This window comes from Myotis nattereri (genome assembly GCF_964212035.1).
Source record: "Myotis nattereri genome assembly, chromosome: 3".
Classification (NCBI taxonomy): Eukaryota; Metazoa; Chordata; class Mammalia; order Chiroptera; family Vespertilionidae; genus Myotis; species Myotis nattereri.
This window is the reverse complement of record NC_138077.1, coordinates 2,284,299-2,304,810: the sequence shown is the minus strand read 5'-3', so window position 1 is coordinate 2,304,810 and position 20,512 is coordinate 2,284,299. Positions and strand designations below refer to the sequence as shown.

General features: G+C 50.3%; 1 protein-coding gene across 2 annotated transcripts in view; it reads right to left on the bottom strand.

Annotated features, from left to right (window-relative positions):
• MRPS6 (mitochondrial ribosomal protein S6) overlaps positions 1-18,620 on the bottom strand; it is a 57,067-nt gene extending 38,447 nt beyond the window's left edge. For both annotated transcript variants that reach the window (XM_081088310.1, XM_081088311.1), the window contains exon 1: positions 18,024-18,620. In XM_081088310.1, the coding sequence (XP_080944436.1) occupies positions 18,024-18,068 (45 nt within the window). In that variant the 5' untranslated portion in view covers positions 18,069-18,620. The remainder of the gene's footprint in view (positions 1-18,023) is intronic.
• Positions 18,621-20,512: the final 1,892 nt, after the last annotated feature.

The following is a 20,512-nucleotide window of genomic DNA, read 5'->3' as shown; positions in this document are numbered from 1 at the left end:
GCTATTGAATTCCTTCAACTTATAATTAGTAATAACGACCAAATCCAACATCTTCCTTCTAATATCCAGGTCAACCATTTAATTTCTCCTCCGAACTAGGGTACTATTCTAGGACAATCTGTAAAATCCAGGCCGGATGTCCACCCTCTACAGAGAAAGCCACTGTCTTAAAACCAAACAGAGAACAAGAGCCATCAGGCTCCAAGTCATAAAAAATTCACTGAGGCACATGGGTTTGGCTAAGGCTAGAGTCCAGTGACCCTAAAAGTGACCAAGCAACGCTTTTAGTTTGGAGGTGAGTTTAAAAAGCACACACCCAGAGACAATGTGAGCAGGTCCAGCCCAGCGCCATGGAAAACAGGCTTGCCGAGTCCTGTTCATCTTCTGATCCAATGACAATACCCACTTCACCAGCGACTCCTTGAAGGGCTGTGAGCACCTCCGAAAGCTGACATGAGTAGCGGCCTGGGCGAGGGAGCAGGTGAGCCCTGGGCAGGGGTCCGCGCTCTGTCATTTCCTGACTTTATGAGTCTCAACCGTCTCACCTGTGAAATAAAACCACTACCTCGCTCCTGATGGTTTAATAAGGAATCACATGTAAACAGCACAGAATACTGCCCAGTGCCACAGGCAGGTGCTCAATGAATGTCACTTTACCTTCCACTTGTAAAAACTATTAGTGATGATCATCGGCTTCTTTCAAATTAAACTGTCAACCGCACACCAGGCATGCTAGGATCCTCATTATAGATAAAAAAAAGAACTAGGTAAAATAATATATGAAATATACAGTTCTCTCACAAATATTTTGAAGAGGCTCCCAGCCACTCATCAACTATTAGTTCCCATTTAAGTCAACTTATTCAAGTAAAACACCAAAAAAAATTAAACTGATACAGAATTCTACTTACAGATCCTTTGCTTCCCTTTTGTCATCTTGATTTGAGGCCGCAGAAAAGCAAGTTCTGCTGGTGAAGCAGATTAATGGTGCGTGGAACGCGCATGTACATGCTCAACGAGGCTCTCCTCACCCTCGGCTCACTGTGACATGGCGTGGGTCATGAGTGACACCAAAGCAAAATGAGCGCCCCTAATGCAACTGGTATCAGTCCAGCCCATTTCAAATCACAAATGCAGCTGAGGACAATATGAAACCGTATGATGTAAGTCCCGAAAACAATTGAAGAGTCTGCCCTTACATCTCTTTGAAAAAACATTTTTATTACACCTACAACCTCAGCTCTTCCAGTTGTTAAAGAGAACCCAAGAAATCTAAGAAACCCTTCGGGAACTCAGGGAAAGTCAAACTAAATCCTGAGGATTTCTAGTCCCCACATCCCAAGTAAACCATTTCTTCAAACAAAATATTCACCTACAAAAGTTCATAAACCACCACATTTATCATTTCATACACATATACACATTCTCTCCAAGACATCTCATTCAACCTGCTTCTACTGACTAGAAGCCCGGCTTACAGTGCTGGCTTGTTGTTGTTTTTTAAAGAAGTCTCAGAGAAAGAAGGCCAGAGGGCCGTATATGGGGCCAACTTTGAAGCTCCTTGTGGATGATAATGGATCACGAATGTGGAGCAAACTCCAATAACCTATTTTTTTGAGAGATGAAATATCAGAGCAACAGCACACTGACAGCATATCACATGATCCAACGTCTGAACAGCTATGTTAACTCTTAATGGGAAGAATTCAAGAGGATCAGCACTATTCCCTCATGAAAAAGCGGTTATCAAAGATGTTATAAATAATGGACATGAAAAATTAAAACCCGAGACTTCCTGACCTAAGCTGACACCTTGCAGGCACTGGGCCTAGTGCTGTGAGCATCACCTTAGTCCTCATAACATCAGGGCATAGTATGTTATGCTGATCATTTTACAGATGAGAAGACTGAACCCATGAAGCCAGGGTGCAGGTGTCTGCGTTCACGACATCAGTGGCACTGCGTCTGTCTAAATAGCTTCTGCCCGCCGTCACCACACAAGCCTACCTTCAATGAAAAGCAGTTAACTAAATAGACTACCAACAGCACACAGGGCAAAACTGAACGAGGGCGTTTGTGTGTGATCATGCGTAGATGGATGTGTGAATGCAGGAAAGTAAAGAGACTCAAAATAAAAAGAAGTCCCGGTCCAGGCTTCCTAGGTAAGTAAATCCAAAGACCGGAGAACCTTGATGAGTCAGCTCTACGACCAGGCGTCTCCAGGTTCTCACTATTCAAGCCCCAGACTTCGGCCTTCATTCTCTCAGTGAAAAAACAAGTCCCAAAGTCTCTTCAACTCCTGGCTGTTTCCATGAGCTCTGTGAACCCACCCAAGCCAGTCCTCCTTCACTGCCCACTCCCACGTCCTTAAGACATGAGGTTGAAGAACTGGCGCGTGTGGTCCACAGATCTAAGAGTTCTCATAGTAAAACCTACGGACCACTGTTCTTACTGCATGAAGTATTTGCGACCACCTATCCTTTCATTTGGGAGTAGAAATAATTTCGCCTCCACCCCTTAAACCTGTTCTACTCTCAGTCCGCCTCATCTCAGAGAATGGCAACTCCATCCTCACTGTTGCTCCAGCCAAAGTATCAATTGTCCTTGAACAGCTTGCTCACCTTCTCTCACCCACACACATCAATCCTTACTTAGCCTGTTGATTCTACCCCCCAAAATATCCAGAATCAGACCACTTATCAGCTCAATTGCTAGCACGCTGGTCCAATCACATCCCACCTCATCCAGTTCTAACTGCCCAGCCTCTTAACCTGCACCCAAAGGCTTGGCCCTGGCCCACTACAGGCATTAATTGACACTGCGAGCTGTCACCTCTGTCACCGTGGACACAGTACCAAACACACCTCAGGGCCTTGACACAGGCTGTTTGTTTCCTATGCAAAGTCCACTCCCAGATTTACCAGACTTGCTCCTCTCATTTAAATCTTTGCTCAAAAGTACCTCCCCTAACCGTCCCAATTCCTCCTCCTCCTGCTTTGTTTTTCCATAGCACTCAACACCACCTAACTGACTGGAAAACTCACTGTGCTGTCTCCTCACTACCAGAATGCGAACTCCTCGAGGGCAGGTTCTTGTCTGTGTTGTTCACCGACGTGGCTGCGTCAGGAACACTCGTGCACACCGCCGGTGCTCAAATGCTTGTTCAATAGGTGAATCAAATGCTAACGACGAAGTACCTGACAGGACAGTGTTGAACTTCCAACACCCTCCACTACCACGCACAGTGGGCTTCTCAGTCAACAGTAAGAGGGGGCAGGCCGCAGGCCCAGGAAGAGGGCATCTCCCCCCACCGAGGGCTCAGCACGTCCACCAGTCCTGGGAAGGGCGTGTGGAGCCTACGAGGCAGGTCACGGCCCTGGTTCAGATAAACGTCTCCTGGGCCGAGATGCAGTCAAGTCCGACCTGACGCCATCATCCATCCCGACCACCCCGTCAGGCGGGCCCACTTCCCTTTGGTGTCCTAACTCCACTTCCGAGCGTGCTCCAATGTCACCACTGCGAGTGTCACGTCCACCCCAGTGCAGGGACAGCGCAGGCCTCCTCGCGCAGTGCGTTCTGTCCATGGTCATTTCCACGGTCAGGACAGGTCGGTGCTCCCTCCAGACAGTCCCAGTGCTCTGCTGGCATCGCCTAGGAAGAACCCCCCCTTCTCCACCTCCCCACGAGAGTGAAGTGAAATGTTCCCCACGAGACAGAAAGTGACTTTAATAACTGTATTTACCAACATTAGTGCCAGGCACCATTTTTACACTACATGTATCAATCAGCTCATCTCGGCCTCACAAACACCCAGGACGTAGGCATGGTAACTAATACCAATTTACAGATGATAAAATTGAGGACATATTACAGGGTCACTAAGGGAATCCAGAAACATGCTCTGTGAAATAAAGATGAGGAACATCCTTTCAACACTTTCCAGAAAGATACACATTAAAAAGTTGAAATAAACACAAATCAGAAAAACTGGCCAATCAATACAGAAGGAATGCTGCAATTAGAAAATCACCCTTTGCACCCTACCAGATGCTGAACCCAGGCAATGATTACAACAGGTGCCGAGCCCTTCCGTGAAAGGCTGAGGGGGGGCTTCAGCAGGGATGGGTGAAGTGCCCCCACCACCGAGAACGAACCTTCTCTCTTAAAGGTGGACATCCGCGCCCTGATGGGAGGCTGTACCCAGGAACACTCATGAACTCTTGCAAAACAAAGCAACCTGAATCTAATCAACTTCTTCTACCTACTATTACAAGAAATACCCAGAAGAGTAAATCACCAGCAAACGACTAACCAAACTCAGAAAATGAGAAGGGAGGGGGCGCCATTCCAGTCATATGCCGCTTAAAGGCAGGAGAGATTCTGAGAAAGGCACTGTGTCTTTGTGCAATCACCACAGAGACACTCCTAGCTGGCACTGCCCACTACACACCTGGACTGTCTAGTGTACCACTGCCATGTATACAGTCTGTCATCGACCGAGACATCCTTACCTGGCACATGACTGCCAGAGTAAAACACTTAAGAAGCCATTGGTCTAGACCAGTGGTCGGCAAACTCATTAATCAACAGAGCCAAATATCAACAGTACAACGATTGAAATTTCTTTTGAGAGCCAAATTTTTTAAACTTAAACTATATAGGTAGGTACATTGTTATTAACTTAATTAGGGTACTCGTAAAGCTTAGGAAGAGCCACACTCAAGGGGCCAAAGAGCCGCATGTGGCTCGTGAGCCGCAGTTTGCCGACCACTGGTCTTGACCTTGTTTGGGCTCAGATTCCATTAAACCATGGAGAAACAATGGAGACAATCAGGGAATCTGAACTTGGACTAGACGTTAAGGGTTGCATAAAGGCACTATGGCTGTCTTTTTCAAAAGGCCTTATCTTTTAGACACATATGAAATATTTACAGGTGAAATTTTATATCTGCATTTGCTTTACAGTAATGCACTGGTAACTGCTTCAGAATCCTCAACAGATGCTAAAGCCAGTGGAAGACAGTTGGAAGAAAGAATCTTGTCTCAAACTTACCACTCCATAAACCACCTACTCATTACAAAAGGAAAAAGTGCATTTACATGGAACAATCTGACGGGTAAAACCTAAATGAAATGACTGCCTCACATCAACAGCGGGACAAACTGACCCGCTAGGAAGTGCTCCTGCCCGATGTTCCACCGATGAGAGCAACCAGTCAAACCCAAACTGAGGGGCTCTGCAGCCCGTGGGTGTCCTCTTCAGAGGGCCACTGTCATGAATGACAAAGGCCTGAGACTGTTCTAGACCAAAGAGGCCAAACAACTAGATGCACAAGCCTTCCATGAAAACTGGCTTTTAAAACTACAGGGTATTACTGAAATAACGATCAACTTGACCGTACAGTGAACATTTAAAAATAATACTGAATCAATGTCCAATTTCTGTGCAATGGTTGTTTTGGTTAAGAAAGCCCTTATTCCTAAGAACGGCATGTCGACATGCCTACACTTTTCAAATGGTGCAGCTAAAATATGGATAATTCTAACAAATAGTGATCCAGGCAAAAAGTTTACAGGCGTTCACTGAACCACTCTTGCAAATCCTCCAAAGGTTTACATTTAAAAAACAAGGTTGAGCCCTAACAGGTTTGGCTCAGTGGGTAGAGCGTCGGCCTGCAGACTGAAGGGTCCCAGGTTCGATTCCAGACAAGAGCATGTACCTTGGTTGCGGGCACATCCCCAGTAGGGAGTGTGCAGGAGGCATCTAATTGATGTTTCTCTCTCATTGATGTTTCTAACTCTCTATCCCTCTCCTCTCCCTTCCTCTCTGTAAAAAAATCAATATATTTTAAAAAATAATAAATAAAAAGCAACGTTGAGGAGGATGAAGAGGGAGTAGTACTGTTGTGTCCCAGGCCCTAGATGCGCTGGGACAGAGCCTGCCAGGTGAGTGCCCACCCTCCCCACTGGAGGCTCCCCCAGTGTGGCTGCCAGGGGGGGGGGGGGGGAGCAGAGGCGCAGCCTCCACCCAGAGGAAGGGCTCAAGAGCTTGCGGAGGGACTGACTGCTCCGAGCCCCCCCAAGGGCCTGGGCACATGGATTCGTTTTCACTGCACCCTTTCTGTTCTAAAAGAGATTGGACACTAGAAATAAGTAAGTAATAGGTAAAGTTAAAAATGTATAAAATAATCCAGCAAAAAATGGGGAGGGGAGTGGAGGTGAAGAAAGATTGGTAAAGTTGATTAACTGTTTACACTGGGTGAAGGGTCTCGGGATCAATTCCTGGCCAAGGGCACTTACCTGGGTTTCAGGTTTGCTCCCCGCCCCGGGTTAGGGTGTGCAGGAGGCAACCAGAGGATGTGTTCTCTCACATCGACAGCTCTCTCTCCCCATTCCTCCCTCCCTTCCACTCTGAAAGGCAATGGAAACAACAGCCTCAGGTGAGGCTTAACCAAAAGAAAAGGCCGAGGGGCAAACTGCACTGAACCCTTCCGGAAGGCTTAGAGCCGCGCCTGCTGAACAGCATGGTGGGTGCGGCTCCCAGCCCAGGCCCAGCGAACAGCACCCTGCGCCCTCCCTCGCGAGAACACGCCAATGAAAAGGAAATCCGCCCTTTCTGCCCCTTCCGCGGGCTGTTTCTCTTCGTAGCATTTGGTTTGTCTCCTTCCTAGAATGTAGCCTGCCCGCAAACTGGGGCTGTCTGGTCACCCCGCATTCCCTAACACACGCTCGAGCTGGCCCTGGTAGGCACTCAGTCCTGTGAGACCTCCTCCATCACAGTGGCGCCTCTGCAGATGCTGTCACCAGCGGGCAGCTGCCAGGTGGCGGCGGCCCGCGGAGCCTTGCTGAGCGCTCCTGGGCTGCTGTGACCCTGTTGTTTTTTCTTCTATAAAAGGAGCCCACTCTCTCTAACCCTGATTCAGCCGGCAGAACACACAGCCCCCGAGAGCCAGGTTCAGACCGTAAGGTGACAGGGAGAACATCCCACCAGGCCCATTTGTGGTTCACCCTCATCCTACTGGCTGCCAACTTCACGGTCCTAGAAAAACCATTCCTAAACCAGATACCAATTTTGACTTTTCCATGTGACTGAGGCCAGAAAATGTAAACACAAGAGTTTTCCTGGTGGACCAACTCTAACTCTCCAAGGAGGCCAAGTCATAATAAAAGATCCTAGAATTGGGATATTTCCTCAGGCAAACACTTTCGGTTGGAATATTTTTAAACTTTCTAATTTTCCCAAGGATCAGAACCACTTCCATTGGATGTCAAATGTAGAAGACCTTGAAATTACAGCTTCGAATTATTCCATCCTAATCAGATAAAACATTTAATAAAGAAATGGTATTAAGAGAAATTTCTTTTCTTCATGTTAATCTTCTTAACCTGAATTTGCAAAAGCTCCTGGCTGTCCGTTCACAGGTGAGAACACATTCCTGAGACCCACAGCGCCACCAGCGTCTGCAGACTTAGGACGGTCCCTGACGGAAACTTGGTACCAAAGGCTAGCCAGGCAGCATACTGACACCGCTTTCTCATGAAAATGCTAACAGAACAGAAGGTAATAGTGCACGAGCGAAAGAAAAACAAAACCGTCTACTACTGGGTCATGTATTTCCTTAACGGGTTCAAGTAGTTTTTTAGAAGGGCACTGAACGACATCTTTCCTGTACCATTTGCCTGGCAAAGATCCTATCCCCAGATTTAGCTTTCCACTCAACAGAAACTCACCTTTGAACATGAACCTAAACCAGTACTGAATGATGTTTTATATTCATAATTTGCACATAGGGGACCTGAACACAAACTGAAAGCAGGCAGATGTCTGGCCTACCCTCCCCCCACCCCCCTTACAGCTGTGCCTGGAATTCCTCACCTGACAAACTTAAAGTGTTTTAGCAGCCAGGGGAGGGTCGAGAAGAGTGCTTTAAAAACTTAACTCCAAACAAAGACAAAACCAGAGATTCATTCTGGGGTAGACGCAGACAAGCGCCAGTTGATGAGCACTGAGGGTTCCAGGTCAAGATGTTGTTGGGGCCACGCTTTCTCTTGCAATTTCATTTGGAAGCTCTCATCCACACCAACCTCTACAAAGTTTTCCCAAAGTGGGTAGGAACTAGGGACCTGGAACCTCAGAAAAGTGGTAGGGGGACTAGGTGACTGGCTGTCCCTGGCCTTGAAGGTGGGTGAACAAGTGGATCTGTGTTTATCTGTGATCTGCCGTTACGTATCTAGAGTGAGTGGAAAAGTGAAAAAAACAAAATGGAAAACTTGGCTTCCATTCTATGAAAACGTGAAGCCTGGTCAAAAAAAAAAAAAAAAAGCATTTGCCCTGGCGTGTTTGGCTCAGTGGATAGAGCATCAGCCTGCGGACTGTAAGGTCCTGGGTTCTATTCCGGTCAGGGCACACGCTGGGGGTTGTGGGCTCAATCCCCAGTATGGGGTGTGCAGGAGGCAGCCAATCAATGATTCTCATCATTGATGTTTCTCTCTCTCTCTCCCTCCCTCTCTGAAATCAATAAAAATGTATTTTAAAAAAACAAAAGCATTTGGTCATCCCTTTGTACCATAGCCTGTAAAGAAGAGCAACTAGCTTTTTCCATGGTCATACTTTCCCCCAAGACCATGGGTCATACACTCTGATGTGAACTTCACAGATACACCCGAGCAAAATAAAACGCCACTATCCAGCCAAAGCCGTCTTTGCCCAGAATCACCCGGACACACAGAGAAAAAGTGGCAGCTCACCCACCTTCAAGGCCAGGGACAATCAGTCACCTAGTCCCCCTACCACTTTTCTGAGGTTACGGGTCCCTACTTCCCACCCACTTTGGGAAAACTGTGTGACACCAAGTCACACTGCCAGAGGTCGAAGACAGTTAAGGGCATCTTTAAAGAACCAAAACCTATTATCTAAATTAGAACTTAGCTCTATCTAAACAAATACATTACATTTGGTCCATGGTGTTTAAATGTCTTTTAATTAGTTGCCAACATCTTAAAAATCAATTTCCTGTAAAACCTGGAGTTATGGTTAGGAATAGGATAGAAAAGGAGGAGCTGGCAAAACCAGGACCACGTTCCCATGGAAGTGACAGACTGGAGTGGTAAGCACCAGCGCCCACACACCCGTTTGCCCCAGCCACTGGCCCACCCGACACTTCCCACCTTGAATTAACACATCGCAAACCATGACCAAGTGATCTAAGGCTGAGGACAACCTTCCATACTTACCCCGTTTAAAACATGATAGTTAAAAAGAACACAACCTATTCCTCAGGCAGCTTTGTTAAACAGCTTTTATTAACTCATGAACACATTTACACTGCACCATGCCAGCTCCCAAGGAGAATGAAATGGTTTAAAAGTTAAAAGCATGACTATTCCTCTTGGCTACACGCTTGTGTCTTCATCTTTTACACACTCACACACACATTTCTCAGTCTGCTTCACACGGTCCCAGTACCCTCTGCCACCCAACATCCCATTATACAGCTGCAGAGTAAAATAATCAGGTGCAAAAAAAGTCACGAATTGGGAATAAAATTGGATTTTAAAAAATGACAGTGAAGTATATATATCAAAAATGCATATTCTCTTGGAAAAGGTCTTATTTGAAACTTGTTGGATCACAGGTACTCCTGGCTTATAATTACTTAAAAAATCAATTAAGTATGTTAATGAAATATATACATTCCAGCAATGTGTTATAATGTAAAATACTGTTTTAAATCCTTTATAAAAATAAAATCTGAATCAATAGGAATGAAACAAATCTCTTAAAATCACCAATTAAAAGGAAAAATGTAGTTTTATAATACTGTATCAAAAATGAAAAGTAAAATATTAACTGAAAATACCACGTAGCAACAGAAATCAGCCAGGTTCTATCAGCTGCTCCATCTGTTGATGCTACTGAAAAGCGGTCGTCCTTATAGTGTTAGTAGGACGACAACTGGGATCAAACATTTACCGAATACTGTTTAAAATACTGATTGTCTCCCATACCTGCCTCTGATCACCTTAGCATTTACTTAGCCTATCTAAAGTACATAACTCAGTTCTTTAGATTTTCTCTATCCTTCACTGTCCCCAACCTCCTCACCTAAAAAACACATTGAAGTCTTGTAAGTACTGGTTATAGAAAGTGGGGCAGGTGCCCTCGCTGGCTTGGCTCAGTGGATAGAGCACTGGCCTGCGGACTGAAGGGTCCCAGGTTTGATTCCGGTCAAGGGCACATGATTGGGTTGTGGGCTCAGTCGCCAGTAGGGGGTGTGCAGGAGGCAACTGATCAATTTGATTCTCTCATCACTGATGTTTCTCTCTCTCTCTCTCCCTCTCTGAAGTCAATAAAAATATATTTTAAAAAAATAAAGCGGGGCAGGAGATGAACAAAAGCCTGGAAGAGGAGGCCCAGGCACAGTGTCGCAAAGGCCAGTGGCTGCTGAGTAAATGACTCATCTCTGTCTGACAAAGTTGTTCGAAGTTGGTAGAGTTCATAGGCTCCCTCACACTCTATATCAAATATGCAAAGCTCGCCCTTGCTTACTTAGCATGCAAGCTCTTATGTAGAGTGGCTTAAGACTCTAATTCAAATATGTATTGAGGAAGTACTATATTCTGGGTTTGACTCAGTCTCAGATTCTGGTAAAATAACTTACATAAAAGAAATTTATCTTCAGGAGTCTCTTCGTCAATCAAGTGTAAATGGGAAACTAAGCAATAAAGTTCAAAAACGTGCCTGAGATCCCAAAGCGAACTTTAACGACATACTGAACACCTACCCCCTCCAATGCCACGTGACCAACAACATCCCTAGGGGGCGGGCGCCAGGACCCACAAGCAGGTGAGATCCATCTCGGAAGCTCTTTCTAGAATGGCCAGCGCTGTTTATACCCGGCATCAGCCCTCGGGACCTCGTGTTCCTCCGATCATTTAGATAACGCAATTCGGAGCACTCACTGGAGCAGCTTTCATACCCAAAACAATCCTATCCAAAGTCACAGGGAACAGAGTAAAGCTCAAGTGCAAAATAAAAAACCGTGCATACGTACCTTAAACATTTTACGCAAGTTTAACACATAAATGTGCATTCATCTGCCCATCTTACTATGAGCCGAAGCACTTGGTGAATAGGAGCGATGATGAAGTTCCTTGCAGAGTAACATTCCTTCTGCTTGGTCTACACATCTATAAATGCATCATGGCCAACTTCCATTTTTAGTAAGAAATCCTTGTAAAGCAATCTACATAGAGTCTTGGACTATTTTTATTTTTCCTCTCCAACTTTTACTTATTTGCAGCCACATCTAAATTCTACAGCCATTATTTTAGTGACTCACCTTTATCAAATCTTTCCAATGAATCCAACTCGGTTTTCAGGGGAGGCGGATGGGGGGAGGGTAATTTGCTCTCATTTTAACAATTGACATAATTAAATTATTATTGTGGAAACAAGGTTACCTGCCAGGAAATAGTATTAGAAGCCAACGTAATGTCTGGCAAGCATTCAGCTCACCCAGTGCAAGCCCAGTGCTCCGGCTGGAAAGCAACTGCCTAGCAGAGGTCAGATGCCCTCTCAGACCCAAGAACCACCTCACACAGAGCAGTGTGGGCACCCTGGTGAGGCAGCTGAGCGAGCAGAGGACAGAAAGGAAACAGATCTGACCCTCAGGAATTTGTCATCTAACCAAGGAGGGAAGAACACTCACCAATTAAGTGATACAAAGAGGCGATCCAGGTGACAACAGAAAGCCCCATGCAAACCCAAAGGAAGATCAGTGTCCTCGCAGCGCAGGTCTTCCCTGGACAGCTGTTTAAAATGAACTGAGGCAGGCCTTCGCGGATGACGGGGCAACGTGGAAAGGGAGGGCATTCCAAGAAAATCAGAGACACGAGCACCCGAGAAAATGAGAGCGAAGGGAGGTGACGGGCTCTGGGCAGCCTGGTTTACTTGGTGTAGAGATGGCAGAACTTTAGAAGGGGAGCGGGAGTTTAAAAAAAAAAATAAGGCTGGAGTCCTCTCAGACAGCCTTGGACGCCGGGATTGACCTGAATGTCTTTTTTGAAAAGAGAGGTGCTGTGACTTAGTGTTAGGGACACTATCAATGGATGTGCAAAAGCAATGACATAATCCATACAATGCTCTGCATTATCTCCTTGTTAAAAATGCATTTCCATTGGATTCTTTTCAAGTAGCTCAACAACTATCTTCTTGCACTCAGAGCATATTTACAAGGAACCCCTGAGCAGGTTAGAGACCAGCTGAGTAAGAAACTGCAGGACTCAAGCAGGAACTAGGAGTGGCCATCTAGGGCAGAAGGGAGACGAGATGGGACTGAGGTGGAGGACACCAAAGCTGTTCAGCTCCAGGGGACAGAGCCAGAGAACCCAAGAACAGAAGACAAGCTTAGGGTAGACAACTCATTAAATCTGAACCACACTGAGTTTGCAGTGCCAACAGGACATCCAGGAGGCTCTGACCAGCACAGTTCAAGCACAAAATGCCAGAATTCTTAGCTTGTTACCAACAAAGGTAAGTCATCCATATGGAGGTCAAAGGCATAGTACATACAGAGGAGGAAAAGGAAGGAATGAAGGCAGAAATGTCAGAAACAGGACCCTAAAAGCTAAGAGACATGCTGAACCTGGGAAATTGTCTTACACTCTGAACTAGGGTCAGCAAATTTCCATAAAGGACCAGAGAGTAAATACAAACAAATGAACAGGGTGATGTTCCAAGACACCTGTGTTCATGAACTCTGACATTCGAATTTCACATCATTTTCATGTCATAAAATGCTTTTTTTTATTCCTCCTCTCCCCCCACCCCAACTACTTGAAAATGTAAAATCCTTTCTCAGCTCACAGGCTGTACAACTACAGGCAGCCAGTGAGATCCGGGGTGTGAGCCCCAGTTTGCCAACTCCCGCTCTAAGTTAGAGCAGCGAGGATAAGAACTGGAGGAATTATCCCTTCCCAAGTTCCTGAGGCATTTTTCCTTTAGGCAAATTAACAACTTACCAGACATTCATTACATTTGCATGATTTTCTTATATTTGACTAATTCCTGCCCTGGCCAGGTGGCTCAGGCGGCTGGAGCACTGTCCCTTACACCAAAAGGCTGCAGGTTCCCTTCCAGTCAGGGCTCACATGGATGCTTCTCACATCGATGTTTCTCCCCCAACCCCCGCTCTAAAATCTGTATAAAATATATCTTCGAATGAGGACTTAAAAAATTTTTTTTACTAATTTCTTCATTTTTATTCCCCTAAGAGATAATTATGTGTTGATAATAATCCCTGGTGCTTAAGAATACTGCTTCCACTAAAAAGAGGTATTTATCTTGAACAAGAAAATCACACCTGCACAATTACAGTGCAGGCACTAGATCAGCCGTGGGCAAACTACGGCCCGCGGGCCGGATCCGGCCCGTTTGAAATGAATAAAACTAAAAAAAAAAAAGACTGTACCCTTTTATGTAATAATGTTTACTTTGAATTTATCTTAGTTCACACAAGCACTCCATCCATGCTTTTGTTCCGGCCCTCCGGTCCAGTTTAAGAACCCATTGTGGCCCTCGAGTCAAAAAGTTTGCCCACCCCTGCACTAGATGGAAAATACTTTAGAATTTGTCCCTCATTTCTTCCAAACTGTTTTCTCGAAAGTGATTTTATAATCGTCTGCATGTCAATACTAGACTTAAACACCTATAAATGTGTGTTGAATGTGAGGCATGAACAAGAAGAAAACACAGGGTGGAATGTCCCTTCTGACAGGCTTTCTTCAGAAACACAAACCGTGTCTGGCGAGGAAGGACTCCTTACCCCCCGCCACTCCGTGGACCTTAGCGAGCTCAGGGGCAGGAAGGGCGCCTTCTTCAATCACTGGCCGGCAATGAGCTGTAACCCAAGAACACTTTAATCCCAAGGACACTCAATGCGCCAGGCTCGTCTCTCATTACTGGGCAAGCATTTAAGTTGTCCAGTTTCAAGCAGACAAAACACAAAGGGTAATTAGTAAAGAGACAAGCTAAGCTATTTGAGGGGGGCCCATAAGAGGGAAAAAAAGGACCAACTCAGCCGTCTGACAGATAGAACAAAGGTGTTTCCATTTGAATGTTTGTCTGCCACCACCCGGAGCAGAAATGTGTCCATGCCCTAGTCATCAAATGTTGCCAAGCAGCCAAGCTCCAATGAGCGAGGGCTCCAATGAGTGGGGCTGGTCAGCCCCACATCTGAGCTCATTAGCACCCTCGGCAGGTGTCTAAAAGGTGTCTAAAATGCCAACATTTTGTAGTCGTTACCTTCAGAAGACCCTGGCCTGGATATAACTCTAGAACAAATACAAAACTTCTGCCAGCTTTTCTAATCAAAAAGGCTTGAGTGAAGAGAAATAGAAGGGACTCTTGCCCACAATCGGAAAGCGTACTGCTTGCCACATTTTGGAACCTGGACTATCACTACACTTTAATTTTTAAACACATAAAACCCAGGTGGTAAGTTAAACTCAGATTATATCATAAAATTCTTTGCCTACGAAGAACTATTTCAATGAGTTATCTTAAAATTTAAAATATAACCTGCTTTTCAGTAAAATTAAAAATGAGGGGTATTAACCCTAACTTGTGAAATGTTTTAAAGAAAAAAGAACTTAAGATTGCCAAAGTAGGTAGCTGCTCTTGTTTTCCTACTAGGAAAACATGTACCAGAGCATATATAAAGCTGTTTCACTGTATACACATGCATTCATTTGGCCACTAAGCTAGTTATTCCTTAAACCATTAACTTGTAATTCTTCCTGTAAAAATGCCTTAGTAGCCAGGAGAGAGCATGTTCCCAGGGCTTTCACGACCCTACAAACGCCAGCTCTGGGCAAACGTCACAAGACAGGATCATTAAAGCGTCCTCCGGCAGCCGGAGACGAAGTGCTCTGCAGGGACGCGTCTGCACCTCCCAAGCCCGAGAACTGCCTCCAGTTTACAAAGCTTTTCCTAAGTTCTCTACACAGTAGGGGCAATTCATCTGTTACGCAAATTAAATACCAACCTTTAAAGCTACTTTCAAAGTGACGTCTATGGACGTCAGTCCTTTCCTCAGCCCTCAGCAGCCCACCAATGCGTGACCCTCCCTGCCTGCTGAGGCCCCCACGACAGGACAGGCGGAGAGGGAACGCGCCTCCCACGGGCCTCCCCTTTCTGCGGTTAGAAGGGTCCCCACCGCTGGCCTGGGACTCCCTGGGAGCTGCAGCCTGTGCCTGTCCTCAGCTGTGTCCTCCCACAGGGGAAGGCTCCCAGGAGTAAGTGACGCTCTGTGACGCTGGTACAGCTAGAACACCACTTTCAAAGTGTTTTTTCCTGGAGACTCCATAAATATGGCCTAAGCAACCATCTTTCCAAATGGCTGCAGTCTTTCCCTCGAAAGGCCGCCCTCCCAGCACCTACTACTTCACTGCGTTCAATTTCAGAATTTAACCCCACTTTACTTACGCTTCATGCTGAATTAAAAGTTGGGGGAAATAGAAAGGACATGTTTACATCCACACGTTACGATGAAGGTTAAGCTCAATGGCACCTGCAAGTACAGCTCTCCTTGGGGGGACTGGCCTCTACATCCACACGCAGGAGGAGGAAGGGCAGCAGCAGAGGCCGAGGAAAGACTGCCCTGGGCTTCTCAGTGGCCGGCACCGCTGCAGCCACAAGGATCGTCTGTGCTCCGCCTGGCCAGGCCACGGGACCCCAGTGCCTGCACACGGCGAGTCTCCAATCCACGGGCTGTGCGAGCGCCTCACACCGCAACCAGCTTGCACGTAAACCGCTAGCAGGTGCGCGCTGTGGAGGAGTCCGGTCCAGGAAAATGAAAAATGGGCAGGGAGGAGTCTGCACTCCAGGGACCGGGGATGCTCTTCAGGCAGAGCACCAGAGAAGGACCAGAAACACTCCAGTCTCCCAACTTCCACATCGCAGGTTTCCTCGATTCCAAGACAGAAACGGTCTGGGGAAGGTGGTGGGCATAAGCCATCACCTTGAAGGGTGATACTGTGAAGAGGTATAGATTTCAGAATCTAAAATTATGAAACATACCAGCTTCGAATGGAGGAGCTACCCCAGGCTTCCCAGGGGGACCGCTGAGTGAGCCGAGACTCCGGCCTCCTCAGGCGCCCGCTCACAGCGGCACCCTGCAGTGAACGCACCGCAGGGCTAACTTTTCCATCCACTCTCCTCCCAGTATTGATCCAATTTCAGAATCCTATTTTCCTAAATTGAAAAGCAAAATTGTTCAAAAGCAGCGAGTCTTTGTGTGTGTCAAACATTTACCACCAACTTAAAAAGAAGTTCTGTGAAGGAAAAATGAGTTTTGTTGTTTAATCTTTATTTAGGCCAAGGAACTCTTCGCCACGAGCTCGCCCTGTTACAGTGTCCTATCTGTAGTCCCGGCCTCCTCCGCCCGGGAGGAGCTCCCCATGTTGTGCATCAAGGCTTTTCACCCCTGCACCCCCCCCCCCCCCCCGTGAGGGCGTCCAGGAAAGCAGGAATCGCTACTGTAAACCAACTGTGCTGTGTGGCTGACCTGGAGCAGAGCAACAGTGCCCGCTCCACAGGCGCTTACACCCCCACAGGGAGTGCGGTAAGGGGCCCTGCAATGAACAGTCAGCCCCGCTCAAGGCAGAGTCCGAGCCCGCACTTCCGAGGTGGATGGGACACGTGTGCCTACACCCGGACTCTTCAGCGACGACCTTCCCCCCAAAACAAGGTAAACGAAGGAAACTCCAGTAACTGCGTTTCCCAGGTTCTACGGTGTCTCCTAAAAAGCACAGGGAAAACACGAGAGGGCTTAAACAATTTCCATGCGTTCAGAAATGTTTCCTTTTCACTGCCCCTGTTCTATGCCGTAGCTCTTGGGGGGAGAGGGGGGGAATGAAAGGGGGGCTCCTCGCCACCATCGTGTCTTCCCCACATTCAGGGACAGCCAGCTTGGGGACGCCAGCCCCGACCAGGAGGCAGCGGGCCCTTCCTGTCCTCCCTGACCGGGTGCAGCCGCCCCGGGCTCGGGGCTCGGTCCGGTTCCTGGCGCCGGGACCGGGCTCCGGGCTCCATTTCACCCCAAACTTCCAAAGGGCTACTTCTCACAAGTGACGCAGGGCAGGACCCAGGCCTGACGGCGCCAGGTCCCCGGCGCGGGGGCGCCAGGCTCCGGCCGTTCAGACGTAGCGGTAGTATTTCTGGTTTTGTTTTTATTTTTATTGTCCCTGGAAGAGAGCACACACAAGCCGCGCACCGCGCACCGCGCCACGTTACCCGCGTCTCGCAGGAGGGTTTCGGCGCCGGCGGAGTCCCTGCCCGGCACGGGGACGCGGAGCTGCCTCCTGCGGGGCGGCGGCAGGTCGGTCCTCGCCGGCGAACCTGCAAGCCCTACCTCCAGCCCCGTCCCCCGGGAGGCGCAGCGGCCGCCTGAACCGGGGCTCAAGGCGCCGGGACCGCCGTCGCTGAGTCGGAAAGAGAAGTCGGGAGCGGGAGCGCGGCGGCGGGCGGCGGGCGGCCAAGGTCCGGGCGGCACCACACGCTGGAGACCATTCTACGGGCGCGGACGGTTCCAGCCAGCGGAGGCGGAGCGGAGGCGGCGGCGGGCACAAGGCGGCTTCGCGATCGACAACGGGAGCGGGGCCGAGCACTCGCGCGTGTCCTCCCGCGGACCTTCCACTGGACCCCGCGGCCCGCCCAGCCCCTGCCCCGGCCGCCCGCCGCCGCCTCCCGCCTCCCGCCAGCCGGCCAGCCGTGAGCGGGCACACCCTCCCGCGCCGCGCGCCCGCGGGCACACCCCCGCCTCCCGCGCGCACGCGGCCTCGCCGAGCCGGCCGGCCCACGAGCCCTCCCTGCGGACGCCCGCCCCCCGCCCGCGCCCCGGCCCCGGCCCCGGCCCCGGCCCCGGCCTCCTCCCGGCCCCGCGGGAAGGGCTAGGGGCGGCGGCCCGGCGGCCGCGAGGCGCACGCACGGGAAGGCGGGTGCTGAGGGGAAGGTCACTTACCCGCTGCATGACTTTGAGGATCAGGGCCAGCTCGTAGCGGGGCATGGCCGACGCGCGGCGCGCGGCTGGACCGCCGGCTCCCGGCGCTGGAGAGGGCGGGCGGCGCGGGGCGGCGAGCGGCGGGCGGGAGGCGGCAGCGGCAACGCACGCTCCGGCCGCGCGAGCCCGGGTTTAAAGGCTCGGCGCCTGCGCACACCGCGCGCCCCTGACGGCGCAGGCCACGCCCCCACGCACGCCACGCCCCCTCTTAAAGCGGCCGCCGCCCCTCGGAAGCCGCGCTCCCCGCGGCGAGCGGTCCCACAGGGCCCGCGGGTCCGACGCCGTGGCGCTGGGACAGCACAGTGGGCTCGGCCGGCGCGGCCCACGGAGGCCCCACGCCCCTCAGGTCTTGTCGCCGCCGCCGCCACCGCCGCGCCTGCTCCCTCCGGCTCTGGAAGCCGCTGGAACTTTCCATGCCCTCTGTCTCATCCTGGGTGGCGGGCGGGCGGGCATGCGCCCCGAGTGCGCGTGCGCTGCGGGCTCTCCCCGCGCGCGCGCCCCTCGCCCACGACTCCCGCCCGAAGGAACCGTCTCCGCCGCCACGCTCCCCTCCTCCGGGCGGGGCGGTGGCGGGATCCGGGCTGTCCCCGCCCCCGGAAGCGCACGGAGGTTCCGGAACGTTCCCGCTGGGGCCGCGCGCCCCCCGCTGGGCGCCCCACCACCACACCCGCGGCCTCGCGGGGCTGCACGCGGCCTCCCGGGTCCTCCCCTGGCGCAGGGGCGCGGGGGCAGGTCGGGCCCGCCCTCGCCGGCCGCCTGACCTTGCCAGGGCCCTGCGGAAAGGGGACAGGGAGGGCACCTCCTTCCCGGGGCAGCGATGCCTTTGAGGGAGCCGGGCACGTCCGCCGCTGAGAGCCGCGCCCGCACCCGCGGGCGGCGTGACCCGCGTGTTGTCAAGGGCAGGCGAACGCTTTGCCTCCAACCCGCGTGCTTCGTGCCGGGCGTGCACCTGGGGGCCGCCGAGCGCCGCGAGCCTGACGGTCCTGGGTCAGCGCGCGCCCTCCCCCTGCCCGCCCTCCTGCAGCGGGCTCGCCGCTCCCGCCGGCCGCGGGGACGCTGGGCCTGTGGCTGCACCACGTGCACCTTCTCCGGCGCTGCCCCACGGAGGAGGCCCCTGCCGCTGCACCACGTGCACCTTCTCCGGCGCTGCCCCACGGAGGAGGCCCCTGCCGCTGCACCACGTGCACCTTCTCCGGCGCTGCCCCACGGAGGAGGCCCCTGCCGCTGCACCACGTGCACCTTCTCCGGCGCCGCTCCACGGAGGAGGCCCCTGCCGCTGCCGCCCCGCCCGGGCCTCCCATGCGGAGGGTCTCTAAGTGGACTGTCACCTTGCAAGTGCAGTCCTGACAAGAGGTGCAGCTTACTCAGCGCTCACTGTGGATCAGGCACCACGCTAAGGCTTTTCCGTGTCATAAAATTCTCAACAGCGGCATGAAGCAAGTACCTATTCCTATTTTTTTTTTTTTTTTAGCCCTTACCCAAGCATATGGTTTTATTGATTTTAAAAGGGAGGAAGCCAGATAGGGAGAGAGAGAAACATTGATGCGAGTGAGAAACATCAATCCGTTGCCTCCCCGTATGCACCTGGACCAGGGATCGAACCCACAACCTTGGGTGTGTGCCCTGACCGGTCATTGAACCCGCAGCCTGTTGGAGTACCTGACGATGCTCCAAGTAACTGTTAGTAACCCCACTTTAGGGACCCCGAAGTGTAGGCAAAGGTTATGCAACTGCCCCAGGTCAAACATTAATCGAAACAAAATATGGACCCGGACTATCCGAAAGCTTAGTCCAGCCTCCACTTCTCCTACCACACAGTTTAAAGGTGTTGATATTATTCTGTGGCCTTCCAAATAAAACAAGAATAGAGTCCCCTTTGTCACCTTATCCGGTACTCACCATTTCTCCTCTACTTTCCATCCCCCACAGAAGGTAAGGCGGTAACCTTTTCTGTGATATCTGGCTTCTAATGTGTTCCATTCTTGGACTTCTCCATAACCCATTCTTCCAAAGAGAAACAATACAGGTACTAATGCGAGTTACCTGTTAGTCTGAACTACGTTTACCCTCAGTTAAGAGTGGAATACATACTATAAATCAGTCACAGAGGGAAGCAAGGCAGTCCTGGACCTGGAAAAGTGAGTTTCAAGTTTCCCAGGGTGGTCCCCACTGCAGCTGTCCCTCGTGTTATCAACCACATCCCAGTTTGGGAATGAGAAAATACGGACCCAGACATAATATGCCTGCCAAGCCTGGTCCCTAACTCCCATCCATGAGTGAGGATCTGACCTCCCTCTACCCCCTGGAACCTGACAGGTGGCATAAGGAAATCCGCCTGATTGCATAACACCTCGGCACCGCTAACCCTCCCAGCCCGGTATGTACCCACTGGCTCGTTCCATTTCTCCAGAAAGGGAGAGAGGGCAGCTACGCTGATTTGCTCCCTTCGA